Source organism: Lutra lutra, chromosome 11, assembly GCF_902655055.1.
Source record: "Lutra lutra chromosome 11, mLutLut1.2, whole genome shotgun sequence".
Taxonomy (NCBI): domain Eukaryota; kingdom Metazoa; phylum Chordata; class Mammalia; order Carnivora; family Mustelidae; genus Lutra; species Lutra lutra.
Window position 1 is genome coordinate 89,259,416 of NC_062288.1, and position 20,499 is coordinate 89,279,914.

The 20,499-nt window shown below is 40.6% G+C and overlaps 1 protein-coding gene across 9 annotated transcripts in view; it reads left to right on the forward strand.

Annotated features, from left to right (window-relative positions):
• The window catches only part of EXOC4 (exocyst complex component 4), a 755,957-nt gene that overhangs the window by 114,199 nt on the left and 621,259 nt on the right, over positions 1–20,499 (forward strand). For all 9 annotated transcript variants that reach the window (XM_047694109.1, XM_047694108.1, XM_047694110.1 and 6 more), the window contains exons 6-7: positions 1,663–1,906; positions 20,119–20,293. In XM_047694109.1, coding sequence (XP_047550065.1) covers positions 1,663–1,906; positions 20,119–20,293 — 419 coding nt within the window. The remainder of the gene's footprint in view (positions 1–1,662; positions 1,907–20,118; positions 20,294–20,499) is intronic.

Consider the following 20,499-nt stretch of genomic DNA (forward strand, 5'->3'; position numbering starts at 1 on the left):
AAATTTTTTAAATGAAATACCACCTCATCAAATGTCCTCTGTGTTGCAAAGAAAATCCTAGGAATTTGGTTCTTCTTGCTGTGCTTCTGTCTCTCCACATGGTTTTCAGCCTCGTGGATAAATACAAAGAGGACGTCTTCAATGAAAACAAGCTTGTTGAAGTAATTATATCCTGCATGTCCTTAAATGCTTTTGGTTCATATTGAAGTGCATTTTACGAGTTGGGAACATGAATAGAAGGGATTGAAGAGAATAGCGTGCGTATCATCTGAAGTAGGGGTTTTGGAGACTCTATGCAGTGGTCACATGGATTTGCTGCCTGTAGTGGGATATTTTCGTTCTTCCCTAATCAGTAGGTTGCAGTGCATTCCAGGGGTGCTGAACCACGTGGAGTGGACTCATAGTGTCATTGAGCTTAACTCCCCTAAAGAAGAAGGTATGCAGTCTTTCAGGATATCACATATTTTAAAAACCTGTCAATTGTTTTGAAAAATAGAGAGGGAAGGATGGGGAAGACTTTAACTGTTAGGGTCCATCTTCTGGCTTTTACTCACTTTCACCTTATTCTATCTAAATCCAACCATTGTTAAAACGAGAGAATTATTTTTGGGTATTTTGGGGCACATATTTGTGTGTATGTGTGTTAGTCGGAAGGGAGGGCCTGTGGTTTTCAGTCAGTAATGGAGGTCTCAGATCCCCATCGCTCGCTCTCCCCAGCTCCTCACTGGGGGGGGGGGGTAAGAACCACTGTGCTAGGCTGCCCTCTTCCATCCCAAAGCCTGTAGATCTATGGAGACTTTTGACATATAAAATTATTTCTCAGAAAACTAACATGAATTTGCAAGACCCATTTTCAGTAGAGTGTGTTATGGTAGACCTATGTTTAGAGAAAAATAGAAGGTGGTTCTTTTGTGTGTATGAAAAATCTTCATTACTCTTTTCCTCAGAGTCGTGTCTCACTTTGCGCATACCGTGCTTCAGTTTTCTTCATCTATTGTCATTTGTTTAAACTAATTTACCTTACTTAACTTACCTCTTTTTATCAAGTTACTTATCTTTTGTAAGTATTAAATAAGAGTTTTGAGACTGGCTCTCAGGAATTCTCCTGTAGCACCAAGTATGGCATTTTATCAACAGCGAGTGCTTAATAAATGTCATGAACGGGCTGGCTCATTGTAGAAGTGGCTGTCCATGGAAAACTTTTTCTGTGGAGATTTCCTTGTTTTTAATGGCTTCCACCTCTTATTTTAACTGATGGCTATGATTTGAGGAATGTAACTGTTACTTTTTGATTCTTAGTCACTCTGTGAATATAATTTTGGGGAGATATATATATTTTTAAACTTTTTATTTTTCAGTGTTCCAAGATTCATTGTTTATGTACCACACCCAATGCTCCATGCAATACGTGCCCTCCTTGATACCCACCACCAGGCTTGCCCATCCCCCCACCCTCCAAAACCTCCCCTCCCCTCCAAAACCCTCAGTTTGTTTCTCAGAGTCCACAGTCTCTCATGGTTTGTTTCCCCCTTGAAAAGTCTTCTCTAATTCCTTTAAGGCAGTAATCAAAGCTGTGATCCCATTTATTCAATGCGTTCTGTTTTTGAATCTTATAATGGAACCTTTTTCTTTTCTTTTTTTTCTTTTTTTCTTTTTTTCCAGCAAGGGAAATGAACCTGCAGGACATCAAGGAGGATTTGGAATCGGATCCAGAGGAGAACAGCACCCTTTTTATGGGCATCCTCATCAAGGGACTGGCCAAACTGAAGAAGATTCCAGAGACCGTTAAGGCAATCAAAGAACGCTTGGAGCAGGAGCTACAGCAAATTGTGAAGAGGTCTACAACCCAGGTAGCAGACAGTGGCTATCAGAGAGGAGAGAACCTCACTGTGGAGAACCAACCAAGGTAAATGGGTGTGCAGTTTGTAGTTTGGAGAATTCTGCATTTTCTAGGATGGGGGCTAGGTGAACAAGCTTCTGTTGATGTTATTTCTTGAGCTTGGGGTACTAGAGCCCATACAAACTCAGATTGGTGAAAATTGCTGAATAGGCATTATTGGGTTGAAAAGTTTTAAAGCATATCGTTCATACTCAAATGAAAAAAAATGTAATTATTGAATATTAAGTACTAAGCATCATTCAAGGCATTTATGTATATTATTTCATTTACTCCCACCACCACTTTCTGAGCTACTTATTAGTGTCTACATTTTACAATTAGGGAAACTGGGGCTCAGAAACTAATAATTAGTTCAGGGTCACAGATGAAGTGGCTGGCCTTGGAGTTGAATGCATCTCTGTGGTCTTTCCTCTGTCCTCAGCTTTCTCCTTTGATGTGTAGTGATATTTGCCAATAAGGCAAATAGGCTTCAGGAACACCTGTATCTATTTAAAATAGCTTATAGGATTTGGATTTCGTAATTCTTGTTTCATAAGGGGAAACTGAAATTGTACTACAGTCCCAACTCTGTCTTAACTCATACACTGAGAGATCATGTCTGCCAAACCAGAATTCAGGGCATAATAGACTAATATCACTTGACCGTGGGACAAGATATTTGAAATGGACTTTTCTAGAAAATCCAAGATATACTCTACACAGGTCTCTGTTCCTCCCTACCTCCTTCTTTGCTGTTACCCTCCCCCAACCCTCCATGCTTACCAGGACAGGGATTTGTCACAGTGGAGGGGCAGGGAGAGACCACTGGAAACTACAGTTTCATGTAGGGGCAGAGGGCAGAGTGGAGCAGGTCTTCTCTTAAATGATGTCAGTTCCTGGGAGGTGCCAGACAGTATGTAGAGGGGATCATAGTCTCGTGGACCTGTTGTTAAGGGAATTCTACTCTTTGTATATAGGACTAAGTTTTGTTGTTGTTGTTGTTTTTTTAAAGCAAATAACAAATTTAAGGAGAAAGAAGAGCTTACTTAGAATTTCTCAGACTTTAAATATTTTAGAAAAATTAATGTGTTCTATTTGTATTTTCTATATTCTTTGATGTATCTAAATACCTAAATAACATTGATTTTGATTATTCCTTAAAGCTCTTCAGAAGTTAATTCCCTTGAACTTCATTCAAAAGTGCAGTTGGTATGGGGCGCCTGGGGGGCTCAGTCGGTTGAGTGTCTGGCTCTTGGTTTCGGCTCCGGTCGTGATCTCATAGGTCGTGGAATCGAGGTCTGCATCGGACTCCGCAGTCAGCGGGGAGTCTGCTTGAGGGTTTTCTCCCTCTGCTCCTCCCCTCACTCGGTCTCTCAATAACAAAGTCTTTTTTTAAAAAAAAAAGTGCAGTTGGTGAAGAAACCATCTTCCACCCATCTCCTGCCATAGACCATTTCAAAGCATGTGTTTTGATGGGTTTCGGAGTCAGGCAGACCTGCTTTTGAATGCCAGCTCTATAATCTGAAGAAAATAATCCCCATTTTATAGGATTGCTTGCCCTAGGTGAGGTCACGTGATTAGAGTTTAGTAGAGCAGCTCCAGGAAGAACTATGACATGCCTAGATATATATGAACACACGCGTTTATTTATTCTTGCTTCCTTCCTGAACTGCCGTGTTCTTTGATCACTCACATTGTGATCCAGAGAGGCTGGGGAATGGTTCTAAATTGAACTTTGCTTTTCTTCTTTCTTTGCCTGGTGCCTGGATTTCCGTGAAGACCTTTTGCCTCCTTACTAATGAACACTCCAAAATTCTGGCTTGCTATTTGCCCTGTTGCTGCAAGTCCCTAGATGAATACACTGAACTTTCATAGGGAAATAACATGACTATAGTGTATATTGGAAATAGAACGAAAGGGCACGGATCAATAACTTTTCTGCAAATCTCATTACAGTACCCTTAAAAGCAATGTGTCTTTCATAGGATTTTGACTCCTTCCTCTTCCATTCCCTAAGCCCCTTCCAGTATTCACAAGTGGAAATTACAGCTGTAGAAGTAGAAATTCAGCATACTGCCCCAGGAAATAATAAATGTTTCCTCTGTGAGGAATGAGTTAGCAGAAGGGTTCCCCACCGCCCCCCCCCACCCCTTTAAGTTTTTTTGTTGTTGTTGGTATTCAGAGCTTTTGTAGGCAGGATATATTGGACACTGGCAAGTGAACAAGCTGCTGGTCTTGGTTTCATGTGTATAACACAGTCCCATTTTATAAAATGTACAAATCTGAAAAATTGAGCCCAAACTACTAAGAGATAAAATAGTTGAGAGAGAACAAATTTTGGGGGTGAGCCTCTCTTCTTGAGTCTTAGGCTGGGATTCCAAATGACCGATAATTTTGAGCTAGTCTGTGGTGGCTCTTTGCTTGCAGGTGCCTTAAAATTCACAGATTAATGACCTTGAAAATGTCATTCAAAAGTGATTGGCCTTGTTGCTTCTAGAAGCTGAAAATTTTAGAAGGGATATTGTCAGATTATCCCTTGAAGCTTGCATGGTATTTTATGTTCATCAAACTGTACCGGGTTGTGTTAGTGGCATTTATTTTAGAAAGAAGTCATAATACTTCATATTATTTACAATACAAGAAATCTTATGTGAAAGTACAAGAATCTGGTTTTCTTAAAGTTGGAATGTAGGTAAAAAGAACCATAAATCCTTTTTTTCCCCCAATATGCACATTCTTTCCCTCACCCCCAGTGAATTAACCTCTTCCAGATCATTAGCATATAAATGCTACTCTGAGGCAAGATACCAGTACTATAACTTTCCTTAAAAGTTTTATTGTTCAGCATCATCTTATTAAATATAGTCTGGTTGTGATGCATTGCAGGCCTGTTTTCATTTGTCTTTATGTAAAGAGAATTAATGCGGTGTGCTGTTTTGCTAGAAAAGAAGAAGGAACCAGGCTAGTGAATTGTCATGCTTCACTTCCTGCAGAGTCAGAATATTTCCACAGCCAGTTTTTAAAAATCACTTTGGTGAACCACTTATTTTTTGACACTGGACCCCCCCCCCCCCCCGCAACTATCTGTTGTCTATTTCTTGGAGAGATAGTCTTTCTGTTCATTCATAATCTATGAATATAAACCTCTGCTTACTATTAAAGAAAAATATTCAATTCCTGTTGCCAACTCGCTATAAATATAAGAGCAACATGTGCTTTGCTAATCTCCCAGAACCTCCTGCTACCCATAATTTCCTCCGAAAGACAGGCAGTGTCTTCAGTTTCAGATGGCTCATGTGGTCTGCGGTCTGGGCAGCTCATTACCCATTTCTTCCTCTCCTGCTGTGTAATTATTGCTTCTTTCCCAAAATCTAGCCCGTGAGCGTTTCATAGCATTTTTGTTTCCAAGAAGCTGGAAGAAGTTCTTTAATAATTAACAAATAGGAAAAGCGTGAGGAAGAGGTAAAAGAAACAAAATCCTCTCAAGGTTCAATGTCAAGAATATGGAGGAGAGGAAGATGGGAGAAAAGAGAGTGATTGGCATGTGTGAGGCACCTCTTCCGTCTATTTAAAAATGGCCCTGTTTAAACTTGGAGGCAGCAAATCATTGCAGGGGGAGGTGCTGGAGGGCTGCTCAGCTTTGGTAAAACTGCTGGTCTTGAAGAGGGCAGAAGGGGTTGAATGAGTTGAAGCCATGGCTGCTATGGAAACCCGTTTTCCTTTTGGAAAGAGATCCTTTTGCCATGTTCCTTCGTCTTGGTTAAGAATGCAGGAAGATGAAGCGTCTGATCTAAAAGGCAGAGAACATTACATGTTCTGTGCCCACTGGGATAGTAAAGATTTGTGGAAAACACAGGAAAGAAATACGCTTTAATGCTGAAAGTAGTTGTATTGGGATAATGTTGTAGATTTTTCTTCCCTCTCTATTTTGTAACTGTTATTAAATTCTAGTGAAAAATAAATTAATTATTTAAGAGTTAAAGTACTAAAGTTACTTTAATCAGAAGAAATCATTGAAAATGAAAATGCCTAATGAGGGTATCAGTATGGAAACATGTAATTAATACCTGTTTGGAGACCAACAGGATCTGGACCATTAGATTACCTTCTATGTTGTGTGTGTGTGTGTGTCTGTCTGTCTGTGTTTGGTTATCTTCTAACTGCTCCTAGAATGGAAGCCTTGAAAGAGAATGAGTTTGCTTTGCTCAGCACCCTGTCCTCAGAATGTAGGGCAGTGCCCACCTGACCCATTATTTGTTGAATGAAAGAATGAATTCCTACATTTGTTGAATATCTATCATGAACCAGACACTGGGCTGAAACGTCAAAGAAATAAGGCGTAAGTTTAAAGTCCAGAGTGGGAGGAAAGGCATTAATCGGAGAACTTTTCAATAAGTATATTAGTTTATTATGCTCTTCTTCTTCGTTTTTGAAATGTGAAATTTTCAATAATACAGAGTTTAAATGTTTATTTCCTTTTCAGCGAACTGTCTACTTTTCTGTTTGTTTTTTTTTAATTGATTTGTGAGAACTCTCTGTTATGAAAATTAGTTGTTTGGGATTTATTTCATAATTTCCCCTCAATTCTTCTCTTTTGACTTTGTTTATGGTCTGTGGTCATACCACTGTGACACACTTGGTCATGGATTTTTTTTAGACCTGTGGCTGGAGTCAGGCATATGAGTCTTTTTCAAATAAGTAGCATTTCCTTCCATTTTTTTTCTTTTTCTATTAGTTACTCTTCTCCTAAGTCTCTGAAATGTAGGATTTTGTGGGATTGGTCATTTTATTGGACAGAAAAGTCATTTAGGAGCAGCTTTGAAGCAAGGTCAAGCATTTGTCCTTGTGGCTTTGTGTAGCCATTCCCAGCCACTGCATGTAGCACCTGGACATGCTCGGAATCAGGAGGGCCTTGATGTAATTTAGAGGAGTCGTTAATTCGAATCAAAGCAAGCGGGAAGCAAGTAAATTTAACTTCAGTGATTATGATATCATTTGATTAAATCTCTACTTTTGATTACATATATCAGTGAGAACATGCTTTAAATATACTCAACTGTTAAATACTGAAGGGTATGAATAGGATGAACCAACGACATAGAGGAAATTCCACTATTCTTCAACTAGAGCATATCCCCTGCAGCTTTACTGCAGTATTTTTAGAACAAATGAAAGGAGTTAATTCTTTACATGTGGGACTTAATATACCAATTGTTAACTAAAACATAAAATTTATTACCATGGAAGGTAATACTGGTTCCAAATCTATGTATGTTCTAGGAAGACTTAATAAATAAATTGGTCATAGCTTTGTAAAATATCAGTTCATTAGTAATGTGAGTAATGTTCTTCACTCTCTTGTAAGCATGAAGTTGGACAGCTATCTTTCCGATTGTGTATTGTTCTTGGGTGATGTTCTTCAGAGCAAGGGTGTTTGGCTAAATGGGACGGGTCTTAATATGGGATTGCTTAAATATTTATATCTGTCAGGGTAAAAAAAAAAAAGCAAACAACCACCACCAACAAAACCTGCCTTTGAATTCTCTTGTTTTCCATGGTGTTACAGGTTCAAATTAGAGATCATATGAGTTAAAGGACTGGCGGATAAAATCTATTTCATGCTTTATTGATCATGTTTAGGTGTCAGCCTTCCTGCTGCGTCTGGGCCCCCTACTCTATCTGCAGGTGGTGGGAGCTACCTTAGGTCCTATTTTCTGTACACTTGTTGGTGTTAAATGAAGAGGTATTCCACATTCAAACTGACATGAGGTCTTCCATTGCAATAACACAAATAAAACCCTTGTGTCAAGTGACAGCTTTCCCTTGCTGATGTTTACGGTCATGTCAGATGGGATTAAAGCATCGTCTTGAGTCTCTTAGGCTGTATTTCGTACCTTAGAGGCTCTTCTGACTCCTGGCCCATTTCATTACCATCGTCTCTAATCAGACTGGACTATGAGTTCGTAAGTGGGGACTTAACTTTGTGTTTTTGCAGCCTGACCTAGGGCTGGACACATACTGAATTGCCCAAGAATGTTAATGAATAAGAAAAAGATGCTAAGAAGACAATTTTTTAATAAGAGGAAGTGAATTAAAAAAAAAATCTCTGCACCAGGAGTGGGGTCTAAAGAGCAGCACCAATGCCATTTGGAAGGTGGAGGTGGAGGGCGATTGAAGTGGAGTGTCTGGGGGCAGGGCCCGCAGGAGTCTATGCCTTAGGCAATTCACGTGCTTGTCAGAGCTTGAGAACACTCTTTACAACATCTCAGACATCACAGAGTTTTCTGCTTTTGTAGTATTTATGCTTTTGTCATCTGATACCTGAGCTTAGCGGCCCTCACCACTGGCCTCATCAGCGGTAGGGGGTTATTAATCCCAGATTTACACAGGGAAATGTGAAAGCCAAAATAATTTGACAGTTCACAAAGCTTGATGGTGGCAGAATTAAGAGTAGAAGTAGTCTCTTTCTGTCAGGGAGTTTGCCTTCTGTCTTCTATGAAATTGACACTCCCAGTTCTTTTCCTGGGCCTGCTTTTGTTTTTCCACAGGAGAAAGGCCGTATCTGCACTGACACATCCATTCTTCCACCCACACCCCCAGTTGTGATCGATGACAGGCCTCTCAGAGATAGCTGGACATGTTAAAAAGTGTGATCAGCAGCCACAGAGTAAATGGATCTTAATTAGCTCACCTGAGAATTAAACTGATGACTTAGATACCTAAGCCATTCCCCCCTAGGGACCTGGCACATTCTTGTACTAAAAATATGCATCTAACATCTTTAGTTATCTCTGAGCAGTAGATTTATGGATACTTTTTCTAATGTTCCGCTATGATGATACATTATTTTGGCATGAGGGAGAGGAATTCCGCCCCCTCCCAGCTTCAGTGAGGTATTATACTTGATTCACAACATTGCATAAATTTAAGGTGTAGAACATGTTGCTTGGACACATGTTCAATATGTTTTACATATTGCAAAAATGATTGCTGGCATAGCATTATCTAACAACTGCATCACATCAGTTAATTCCCATTTCTTTACAGTGAGAACTTACGATCTACTCTTAGCAACTTTCAAGTCCATAATATGGTATTAACTCTAGTCACCATGCTATACGTTAGCTACCCAGAACTTACACAATTACAGCCGCAAGTTTGTACTATTTGACCAGCTCCCCATTTTCTCTACCCCCAACCCCTGGCAACCATCATTCTAATCTGTTTCTTTGAGTTTGGCTTTTTTTTTTTTTTTTTTTAGTTTCCTCATATGTGAAAACACATAGTATTTGCTAGACTTATTTGCCTTATCCTGATACCCTCAGATTTCATCCATCTTGTCACAAATGACAGGATGTCCCCCTTTCTTCTGGCCAAATCATATTTCATTGTATGTATGTATATAGGTGTGTATGTATATGCATGTATACACACACATGCATACCACATCTTCTTTATCCGCTTGTCCGTTGATGGACACTTATGTTGTTTTCCAATTTTAGCTCTTGTGAGCAATGCTGAAACAAACATGAGAACTCAGACGTCTTTTTGAGATCCTGTTTTCATTCCCTGTCATTTCCTTTCAATCCCCAGATATGGGATTGCTGGATCATAGGGCAGTTGCATTTTTAATTTGTTGCAGAACCCCCATACTATTTTTAGTAGGGGCGCCACCAGTTGATATTGCCAACCAACAGGGCACAAGGATTCCCTCTTCTCCACGTCCTTGCCAATATTTGTTCCTTTGTTATCATTTGATGATAGGCATTCTGCCAGGTGTGAGGTGGTGTCTCATTTTGGTTTTGATTTGCATTTTCCTGATGATGAGTGATGCTAAGCACCATTTTACGTACCTTTTGGTTTTTTGTATATCTTCCTTGGAAAAATGTCTTACTTAGTTCTTTGCCTATTTTTTTTTTTTTTTTTAAGATTTTTTATTTATTTATTTGACAGAGAGAGATCACAAGTAGATGGAGAGGCAGGCAGAGAGAGAGAGAGAGAGAGAGAGAGGGAAGCAGGATCTCTGCCGAGCAGAGAACCTGATGCGGGACTCGATCCCAGGACCCCGAGATCATGACCTGAGCCGAAGGCAGTGGCTTAACCCACTGAGCCACCCAGGCGCCCTCTTTGCCTATTTTTAAATAGGATTGTGTGTATATACCTTTTTGTTGTGGTTACTGAGTTGTATAAACGCTTTATAGATTATACATATTAACTCTTTATCAGATATATCATTTGCAAATGTATTTCTTAAAGATTTTATTCGCTTGAGAGAGAGAGAGAGAGCGCGTGCCCGCGTGTACAAGCAGGTAGAGAGGCAGAGGGAGTGGGAGAAGCAGACTCCCTGCGGAGTGGGGATTCCCAACTTGGGGCTCGATCCCAGGACCCCAAGATCCTTTTCTGAGCCCAAGTCAGACGCCTAACTGACTGAGCCACCCAGATGCCCCTATCATTTGCAAATATATTGTTCCACTCTGTGGGTTGCTTCTCATTTTGTTGGTGGTTTCCTTTGCTGTGCTGAAGTTTTTTAATTTGACGTGGTCCCGCTTGTCTGTTTTTACATTTGCTGCTTTTGCTTTTGGGGTCAAATCCAAAAAATCATTGCCAAGGCCAATGTCAAGGATCCTACCTCTGTTTTCTTCTAAGAATTTTGTGGTTTCAGGTCTATGGTTGAGTCCTTACCCCACTTAGAGTTGACTTCTGTGTATGTGTGAGATCAGGATCCAGCTTCTCTCTTCTCCCTGTGGCTTCCAGGATTCCCAGCACCTTCTGTTGAAGAGGTTATCTTGGAAAGGCTTTGTGAAGAATGATGCTAATTCTTTAATTAAAAGGAAGAAAGCCTGGGTTTGTTTTCTAATTTTAGTCACTAGTTTGCCATATGTTAGAATTAATTCACTGGGGTCATCGACCCAGAATTCAGGCACTGGGCATGAGAGGCTGACTTACCAGTGGGGAAGTGACACAGGAAGAAAGCTCCCAGCGCCAGGGCCCCATGCAGTGTGCTTTTAATTTTTGCTCTGTTTCTTTCTACATTGCTAATAGTTTTTTCCTGTTCTTTTCATCGTGCAGATGGAGAATTAGTCAGCACTTCTCAAATAGTAACTTCTTTTTACATGAAGATTGTTATTAATAAGTGGCAAAACTTATCTCTACCCCTTTAAAAGTAGATATTAGACAACCCTGAAGATTAAGTAGGCTCCTGTCCTGTTTTGAAATGAAAACTACTAGCTCAGCCAAGCTTATTAGGAAACTGAATATGTGAGATAGAGATGTGTGGGCATAAGACCATTTTGATAGGAAATAATTGATGATCAGTTTCCTTCAATTTTTCACAGAAGACCCAAAGGTCAGTGTTTTCTTATGTCTTAGAGCATAGTGGTAGGGAAATAAATAGTCTGTAGTTTTTGCCTTTGTCTATCAGTGGGAAGATGCAGAACCCTGATTTTAAAGTCTCAGCGGTAAGAAGTAGTAGAACGGAACCGATTTTCTACCTTGTGTGTGTGTGTCTTTGCTTCGTGACCAAGTAAGGCAGCTCCTTGGCTGCAAACATGGGTTTTCCAGCCAAGTGACTAATTCAAGGTTCCCTGGATGTTAAATTTAGATTCAGATAGTCGTATCTCACCTTAAATATTGAACACTTTTCACAGCTTGATGATACAGCTTTATACCATAGACACTCCTTGTCTCCTTATAACGGTTCGTTAACATTTTCTTATGTTTCTTGAAGACGAGGCAGACAGGGGTAGCTGCAAGTGGGAAGTTAGTAGAGGGTCTGGGAAAAAAAAGTAACATTTTACTTTTAAGAGGGCTGTTTCTAAAATCTGCCAGGTAATTGGATGTATGTTTAAAGAACAGATATCTCCTTCAGTCCCACACTTCTGTGGGGTTTTTGTTTTTTTTTTTTTTAATACAAAACAGATTTTATTACAGTATTATTAGAGTTAGCTCTGAGTGCATGTGTCTTTCAGCTTGAACTATACCTTTGATTCTCACGTTAAGATTGGTAAGGTTATCCTTTTGAGAGGGTAGTTAAATGTGAAATATTTTTTTTTATTATGGGCTTCTGAAACCAGGAGGTTATAATATGTAGCGTATTTTCTCACCTTGTTGTTAGTCACCCAGAGAAAGTGTGAGGATTGGGAAGTGTTCACAGGACTCTGGGAACAGGCTGAGGAAGAGCTTCTGAGAAGGAGCCAGCAGAGAGGTGGAAGGAAAGCAGAAGAGCGTTGGCTTGTGGACCAGGGGGAGGCAGTGTCTCAAGAAGGAGCGAGAGTGGTCAGTAGAAACAAGTGCTGCACTTACTTAAATAAGGGCTGGAGAGTGTCTATTAGATGGAGCAAAATGATGTTGGAGACTTTTGCAAGAGTTGTTTTAGTAGAATATCAGGGGTAAAAACTAGTTTATGGTGAAAAGGTAGAGTCAGTATAGACAGTTCTATTGACATTTTTTCCAGCCTTGGTTTCCCTGGCATTGTACAGTACTGATACCGCTTCGGCCTCCCTCCCTCCCTCCCTCCTTCCCTCCCCTTCTCCTTTCCTCCCTCCCTCCCTCCATCCCTCCCTTCCTCTCTTCCTTCCAAGATCTATTTATTAGAGAGAGAGCGAGAGAGTGTGTGTGGAGGGAGGGGGAGAGAGAAGATCTGAAGCAGACTTCCTGCTAAGTGAGGAGCTCAGCGCGGGGCTCCATCTCCCGACCTGGAGATCACGACCGGAGCCAAAATCATGAGTTGAAGCCTTAGCCAGTGGAGCCACCCAGGCACCCGTGGCCTCTTCTTAAAAACAGCTTCCTTTTTTCCTAATACCCCTAAAAGGAACAGCCTCTAAAACTGAGGCCTTTGTTTAAACCTTATCTGTGTTACAGTTTCATTGTCTGTAAAATGGGGATAAAAGCAGTACCTTCCCTATAGGGTTGGCCAAAGGTTTCAATGAGATGATCCAAGTAAAGCATTTCCACAGTGCCTGGCATGTAATCAGTGTGGCTATGTTTGGCACAGTGGTCTTTGTCAGTGTCAGGTCAGTGTCTCCAATTCTAGACTTCTAATATTGCTGCCAGCCTACTCATGGACACAGGTACCCACAACATTTGACTGTTACCTCATTCTGGGCATTGGGCCTTGTGTTGGAGGAGACATATGGTTACAAGGAGACGTAAACTAAGGCTTATGCCCTTATTTTCTATTGCAGGAGGCCATGCATGTCACTGTTTTGTCACTACCCTGTGTCCATTGTGACCGTCTATTTTTGGAGGGCATATAGAGTCGCAGAGGAATGAAGGAATTGGCTCTTACCCTGTGAGTTAGGCCTCCTTCGGTTATCAGTGACAGACCCCAGATCCAAGTAAACTGAAGCAGGGGTTTTCCTGGAATGATGCTGCTGTATCTTTCTGACGGAGCTGACAGGGGGACAGAGGTGCACCTGGGCCATGCAGACATCTGGAGCAAGTCTCCTGTGTCTCTCCCCGTCTCCCCTTTCAGATGGTATCTGTTAAAGGTACAAAAACAACTTGCTGTTGTTTCAGGTTTGCTTTTTCAGTTTACTTTTACAAACATTTTTTTTTAAACATCTTAATTTTATTTTTTTAAGTGTTCCAAGATTCATTGTTTTATGCACCACACCCAGTGTTGGATGCAATATGTGCCCTCCCTAATACCCACCACCAGGCTCATCCATCCCCTCATCCTTCTCCCTTCCAAAACCCTCACTTTGTTTCTCAGAGTCCACAGTCTCTTGGTTTGTCTCCTCCTCTGATTTCCCCCAGCTCACTTCTCCTGTCCATCTCCCAGTGTCTTCCATGTTATTCCTTATGCTCCACAAGTAGGTGAAACCATATGATAATTGACTCTCTCTGCTTGACTTATTTCACTCAGCATAATCTCCTCCAGTCCCATCCATGATGATAAAAAAAAGTTGGGTATTCATCCTTTCTGATGGAGGCATAATACTCCATTGTATATATGGACCATATCTTCCTTATCCATTCATCCGTTGAAGGGCATCTTGTTTCTTTCCACAGTTTGGCGACCGTGGCCATTGCTGCTATGAATATGGGGGTACAGATGGCCCTTCTTTTCACTACATCTGTATCTTTGGGATAAATACCCAGCAGTGCAATTGCAGGGTCATAGAGAAGCTCTATTTTTAATTTCTTAAGAAACCTCCACAATGTTTTCCAAAGTGGCTGCACCAACTTGCATTCCTACCAGCAGTGAAGAGGGTTCCCCTTTCTCCACATCCTCTCCAACACATGTCGTTTCCTGTCCTGTTGATTTTGGCCATTCTAACTGGTATAAGGTGTGGTTTTGATTGGAATTTCCCTGACGTCTAGTGACGATGAACATTTTTTCATGTGTCTGTTAGCCATTTGTATGTCTTTGGAGAAGTGTCTGTTCACGTCTTCTGCCCATTTCTTGACATGATTATCTGTTTTTTGGGTGTTGAGTTTGAGGAGTTCTTCATAGATCTTGGGTATCAGCCCTTTGTCTATAGTATCATTGGCAAATATCTTCTCCCATTCCATGAGTTGCCTCTTTGTTTTGTTGACTGTTTCCTTTGCTGTGCAGAAGCTTTTGGGACTTTACATACATTTTTTTGCATCTATTTCTCAGTGTCTGTAATTAGGAAACTGTGATTAAAGAAGTTTGTGTTTGAGGAACCTGTGATTTGGAATACCCTCATGATGTTGTGAAGGTCCCATGGATATGCAGCAGGGAGCTGGCTTCAGGTCTGTGGTTCTCAGTGGCATTTGTACTATCTGGTCATCCCAGGATTACCATGTCACTGTGCCACCTGTGATGCTGTATTGCTGTTTAATGCACACTCTTTTGTGCCTCTAGATATGACTGCTGTGGTGCATGTGAGAGAGACAGTGGGTGCTCTTTTTTTCTGAGGGGTAGAATGGCAATTAATTGAAATTTTAATCTTGGAGGTTCTTAGGCTTCTTTGTATGGGAGGCTTTTGTTAAGGTCCGTTTAAGGAGTCACTGGTACTTTATAAATACTGTCTGCTCATTTGTCTTTAGATCAGTGGTGAAACCTTGAGCCTAAAATGATTTAAGTGACCGAGTTAACCACAATGGAATGGTTTATTTCTTTTATTTATTTAAATTTTGTGGTGGGAGTGGGGAATAACTTGAGCAGGGCTTTGTGTGTTTGGGTGACCCTGAGTATGTCTACAGCCGAAGACAGTCACTTGTTTTCCCACTCTAGTCTCGTGTGGGTAGTTGGCAAGTGTCTATGAATATTCATCTTGTTTCTCTTGATTTCTGGTGGCTCTAAATTGGGCCAGACCAGTGTGGATTTATGTCCTGTTGATGTGAGTGATTCCTGATCTCTCTTACTCTTGGATGCTTCAGGAGAGAGTCATCTTACTTTTTGTTTTTGTTTTTGGTTTTTTTTTTAAAGATTTTATTTGTTTGATGTAGAGAGAGAGAGAGAGAGATCACGACTAGGCAGAGAGAAAGGGGGAAGCAGGCTCCCCGCTGAGTGGAGAGCCTGATGTGGGGCTCGATCCCAGGACCCTGAGATCATGACCTGAGCTGAAGGCAGAGGCTTAGTCCACTGAGCCACCCAGGCACCCCTTACTTTTTGTTTTTTAAGGAGTGCATATGTTGGTAAGGGATATTGTGCCTTTGTGAAGTGTGTGTTTTGACTTCGGTTTCTCTTTCCTTATTAGCCATTCACTCCTCATCCCACTGGGGAGGGCTCAGCTTCCAGTCCTCCTCTGCAGTCCTCTTGCCAAGGTCACTGGGACCTGTGAGTTGTATGATTCTCTGTCTTTACCTTCTCTGACCTCAGTGTAGCCTTGACTGTGGATATTCTCTTCTCCTTTGTCTTCTACAATTTCCTTTCCGGGCTTCATTCTTCCCTCCTAGCTACTTCCTAACCATCTTTCCAATGCTGCTGTTTTGGAAAGTGTTGGCTGTGAACTTTGCTTGCTTTACTTACTCTGCATATTATCCTGAGTGATCGCTTCCTCTCAAATATTTATCATTCTTAAAAATTTCCAGTGTCAGTCTCTCCTCTGAGCTCCAGATTTGCATATCCAAGTGCTTAAATAAATAACACCTTAAACGTAACCAGATATAAACCCAGGAACCCTCTTTCCAAATTTCTGTCTTCACTTGAATTCACTCACTCTCAGTAAAGATAACCATCATCTTCAGAGTTGCTTAAGCCAGAAACCCAGACAGAGGGCGCCTGAACTCTCTTCCCTCTACCTGGTTCTGTCTTTTTTCTGCTGTGCTCTTTCCAACAGTTCAGTGAGAACCCTAAACAGGTATTAATAAATACTTTGTTTTTATAGATGGGAACACTTGGAGAAATTGAGGTTTTTTTTTTTTTTTTTCTTCATAAAGAATAGAGGAATTATTGATGCTGGGAAAGCCCATGAATCTTGATTTCTAACAGGTTACTTACAGTACTGGGAAGAACAAACCAAAACCAAGTCAGCCAAAAGACAAAATCTCATGTCCTCTAATAGTAAGACTCCAAAGGAGTCCACTTTCATAATACTTCACTTTTTGAGACATCAGTTTCCTTTTTCACTATTTTATATGTTCTCACTACAGAGGCGGTGTGGGCCCTGCTGTCCTCACTCAGTGCCATAGCTGATGGGTTTCTTTTTAAAATAGACATATTGAGATAAAATTCAGATGCTACACAGTTCATCCATTGAAAGTGTACAGTTCAGTGGTTTTTAGTGTATCCACAGGGTTGTGCAGTCAGCACCTCTGTCTGGTTCCAGAACATTTTTGTCCCCCTGGCCCTAAAAAAATAAACCCCATATGCATTAGTAGTCAATTCCCACCCATTTAAGTAACTATGCATATATTTTACATATATATATGTAAAATATATATATAACATACACACATATGTGTGTGTGTGTGTGTGTGTGTGTGTGTGTATAAAATCTGTGTATTCTGGGTATTTTGTATAAATAGAATCATGAAATATGTAGTCTTCTGTGACTTTTCTTACCTATCACATTTTCAAGATTCACCCTTCTTATAGCATGTCCAGCACTTCATTCCCTTTGATAACCAATAATAATCTTTGTACGAGTATAGAACATTTTGTTTGTCCATTGATGAGGTGATGGACATGTGGATTATTTCCATTTTTACAACTTTACTATTGTAATATTTTACTTTAGGAATAATGCTGGCATGAGCATCTGTGTAGAAGTTTCTGTGTACACGTATGTTTTCATTTCTCTTGGGGATATACCTAGGAATGGAATTCCTGGGTTCATATATGGTAACCTTTTGTTTCATGTTTTGAAGAATTGCCAAACCCGTTTCCAGAGCGGCTCTACCATTTTACATTCCCACCAGTATTGTATTGAGAGTTCGGTTTCTCTCTATGACCTCCACAGGACTTTTTATCGCTTGCCTATTTGAATATAGCTATCCTGATGGGCGATGGTATCTTGTGATTCTGACTTGAATTTCTCTGGTGTTGTATGTCTTTTGTTTGCCTTTTGGTTATTCATATATCTTCTTTGGAGAAATATTTTCAAAACCTTTATCTATCTTAAAATTTGGTTATTCTTCTTTTTATTGTGAGTTGTAAGAAATCTTTAGATTGGCTAGATATAAATCCTTTGTCAGATGAATGATTTTTAAATATTTTCACCCATTTCGTGGGATGTCTTTTCACTTTCTTGATGGTATCATTTGCAGTGTTGAAGTCTTTAATTTTGATGTAAGAACTGTGGCTTTTATTAATATTGCCATGCTTGTGCTGTGGTAAGGCAGAGGAGAGTGTCTCTGTCTTTGAAATGGGTCGATGTTTCAAATGTAGGTAGAGCTGCAACCAGACTCCCTTCACTTCTGGCCTGTCTCTTCTCCTTTCTTTCCTGTGTGGCTTCTGTTAGGGCTATGATGGTCCTACGACAACAAGTCTGTCTTGGTCTAGATTGTTCAGGATTGAGGGAAGCTGGCAGTGTGTCAGCATTTTATCGAAGGATTGTTATTTCCATGATGTCAATAGTTACCACGAATCTCATCCTAAACCCCAATTCCCTGCTCTGTCTCTTTTCTAAATAGAGCACTGCCCTGGCTTGCTCAACTGCCATTGTCCTTGAGTGGCTGTCAGGGCGTGCAGTCATGGAGCTTGGTGGCCCTGGAGATGATCAGATAGCAGCACCCCTGCATTCAGAGGAGCCACCTCTTTTCCAGTGTTTTCTGTTTCATTGCTGGTTTGCAGGCCTGTACCTGGAGCTTCATGCCATTGGGCAGTTGGACACCAGTGAGCCCCAGGCTTCTGGATGTCCTGGATCAATAGGATGGCAAGAACCATTAGCGTATAGCATAAGGTTATTTTTAATTTTGTCACGTTAAGGACATTTGGCAGGGTTAATTGCCGTCGTGATAGAAAATGAGATTTTCCTATCAAGAGAGTACCAAAAATACCAAATGAATTTACTTTTGTGAAAAGTTGATAAATGTTCCTGTTCTTCTTATTTTCCTGTCTATCCCTGAAAAATACTCTGGGGTCTATGGATTGATATTTGGGAACCATAAGGCTTACATACTTAACTTAAATCTTTATTTGAAAAGTAGAGCCTTCACTTAATCAGGACTTTACTCTGTGTGATGCCAGATATCAGTTTTTTACAGATCATTTCCCTACACTGAATTAACTGTTTTGGCTGTTACATTAGACCCCTCTTCCTCTGTACCCTCTGCTGATGTTTGAGAATTTCTCCTGTAACAGATGAGAAAGAATTGTTTCACGTATATGTCAGTATAAATGTGATTTGACCTTTAAAAGATTTTTTAAAAAAATCCCATCATTCCCAAAGGTAGAATGGCTCCTATTTACAAATACAGTGTTTAATTTCTGGATTATGTGTGTTCTAAACTGGGAGTACTACATAAATTTTTATTGATTCTGTCTCATCTAAATTAAAATGTCAAACAGATATTAGGGTTTTATCATAAGATAGTTATTGGCTGTCACACTGGCACATTAATTATAGTAATTGGGCAGTAAAGTAGCCATAGGAATAGATAATAGGCTATACATTTTGATGAAATTGCAGTTACGACCTCTTATTTATGGTAATAAAATCTTGTTAATTGACATAGCTGATAAGCTCTTTTGCTTTCCTTTTCCACCTTTCAGGTTGCGTTGTAAGTCTGCTTAGGAACTCTGAACTGAGAGCCCACAATACACAGTAAAGGTCACATTCCAGAAATTTCTGGACTCATTCTTGGTACACACATTCAATTCAGCAAATATTTGCTGATCATGTTTTCAATGCTCCTAAGTATATGGAGATGTGTAAAGCAGTTTCCCATATTGAAAGACTAATACTGAAGGAGGGAGGTAAACCATCTCTGTGTAAATACTTGTGACCCACGTTTATTGAGTCACATACACGAGCCACGTATAGGTTCCTTACAAGTGGGATAAAATACAAGTTCAGAGGAGGAAAAAATAATTCCAAGCCTAGGAGATCAGTGAAGCTGTAAGGCTCAGTGTTAGAGGAATTGCTTAGCATTCCTGACACAAAGCTTCAAGCTATCTCCGAATGCACATCTGCATTCTAGAGCTACAGCAAGAGGTACGTGGTTAAATGCACTGACACGGAAGTCAACTTTTGTTCTAGGCTCAGCTGCCTTGCAACCTCATTTTGTGTCCTTGAGTACATAAAATGGATGTAATAATATGTGTCCAGCATCTCTCACTATGAAAAATGAGATAATGTAGATGCCTAAGCTGCTCCCTATGGTGAGAGTCAGATTGCTTGGCAGGTGTGTATTTTTTTTTCAGGCAACTCAGGCCATACATCTGAATGGTAGGCACAGCTTTCCGTGACTAAAAGGATTAGCATCCTTACCAAAGTGCCCAATTTATTGCTGGGAAATAGCCTGTTCTGTGTAACATCAGAACTGTTGTCTGAAAAATTGCCTGAATTTCTCAGAGAAACTGCCTGTGTGAATACAGAGTGGTCGTGGGGTGATCGTTCAAATATGATAAAAAGGACGCATGAGCTGTTACTGCTGGTTCAGGGACGTGACCACTGGCTTTTCTGTTCTTGCATCCTCTCCATTGTCTAGCAGAGGAAACTGAGGTTTAGCTTCAAGAATTGCTTTGATCCTACAACTGTTGGAGATCAGTCTGTGAAAATCCCATGTGCTGTCTCCAATGTTGATGGTTTTCGTGCAGGCCATCATAAGCCATCTTCGCGGGCGCGCGTGTGTGGATGTAAATATTACCTGCTTTTCACCAGGTTGCTTCTGGAGCTGCTGGAGTTGCTGTTTGACAAGTTTAATGCTGTAGCCACTGCACACTCCGTGGTCCTGGGGTACCTGCAGGACACTGTTGTGGCCCCGCTGACTCAGCAGGACGATGTCAAGTTGTACGATATGGCGGACGTGTGGGTGAAGATCCAAGATGTTCTGCAGGTAACGTCCTTTTACAGATATGGCGCCATCTTGATGTGGAATAACAGGTTGGAATGAAAAATCTGCACCTAAAATGTTCCCTTACTCATAAACAGTGAGAAAGCCACGATGCTATTTAAGGGTGATGCTGCTGTTGTCATCAACTTCCCTCATCTTCCAAAAAGACGTTTCAACTTTTTTTTTGCCAGGCGTTCATATTAGGAGAT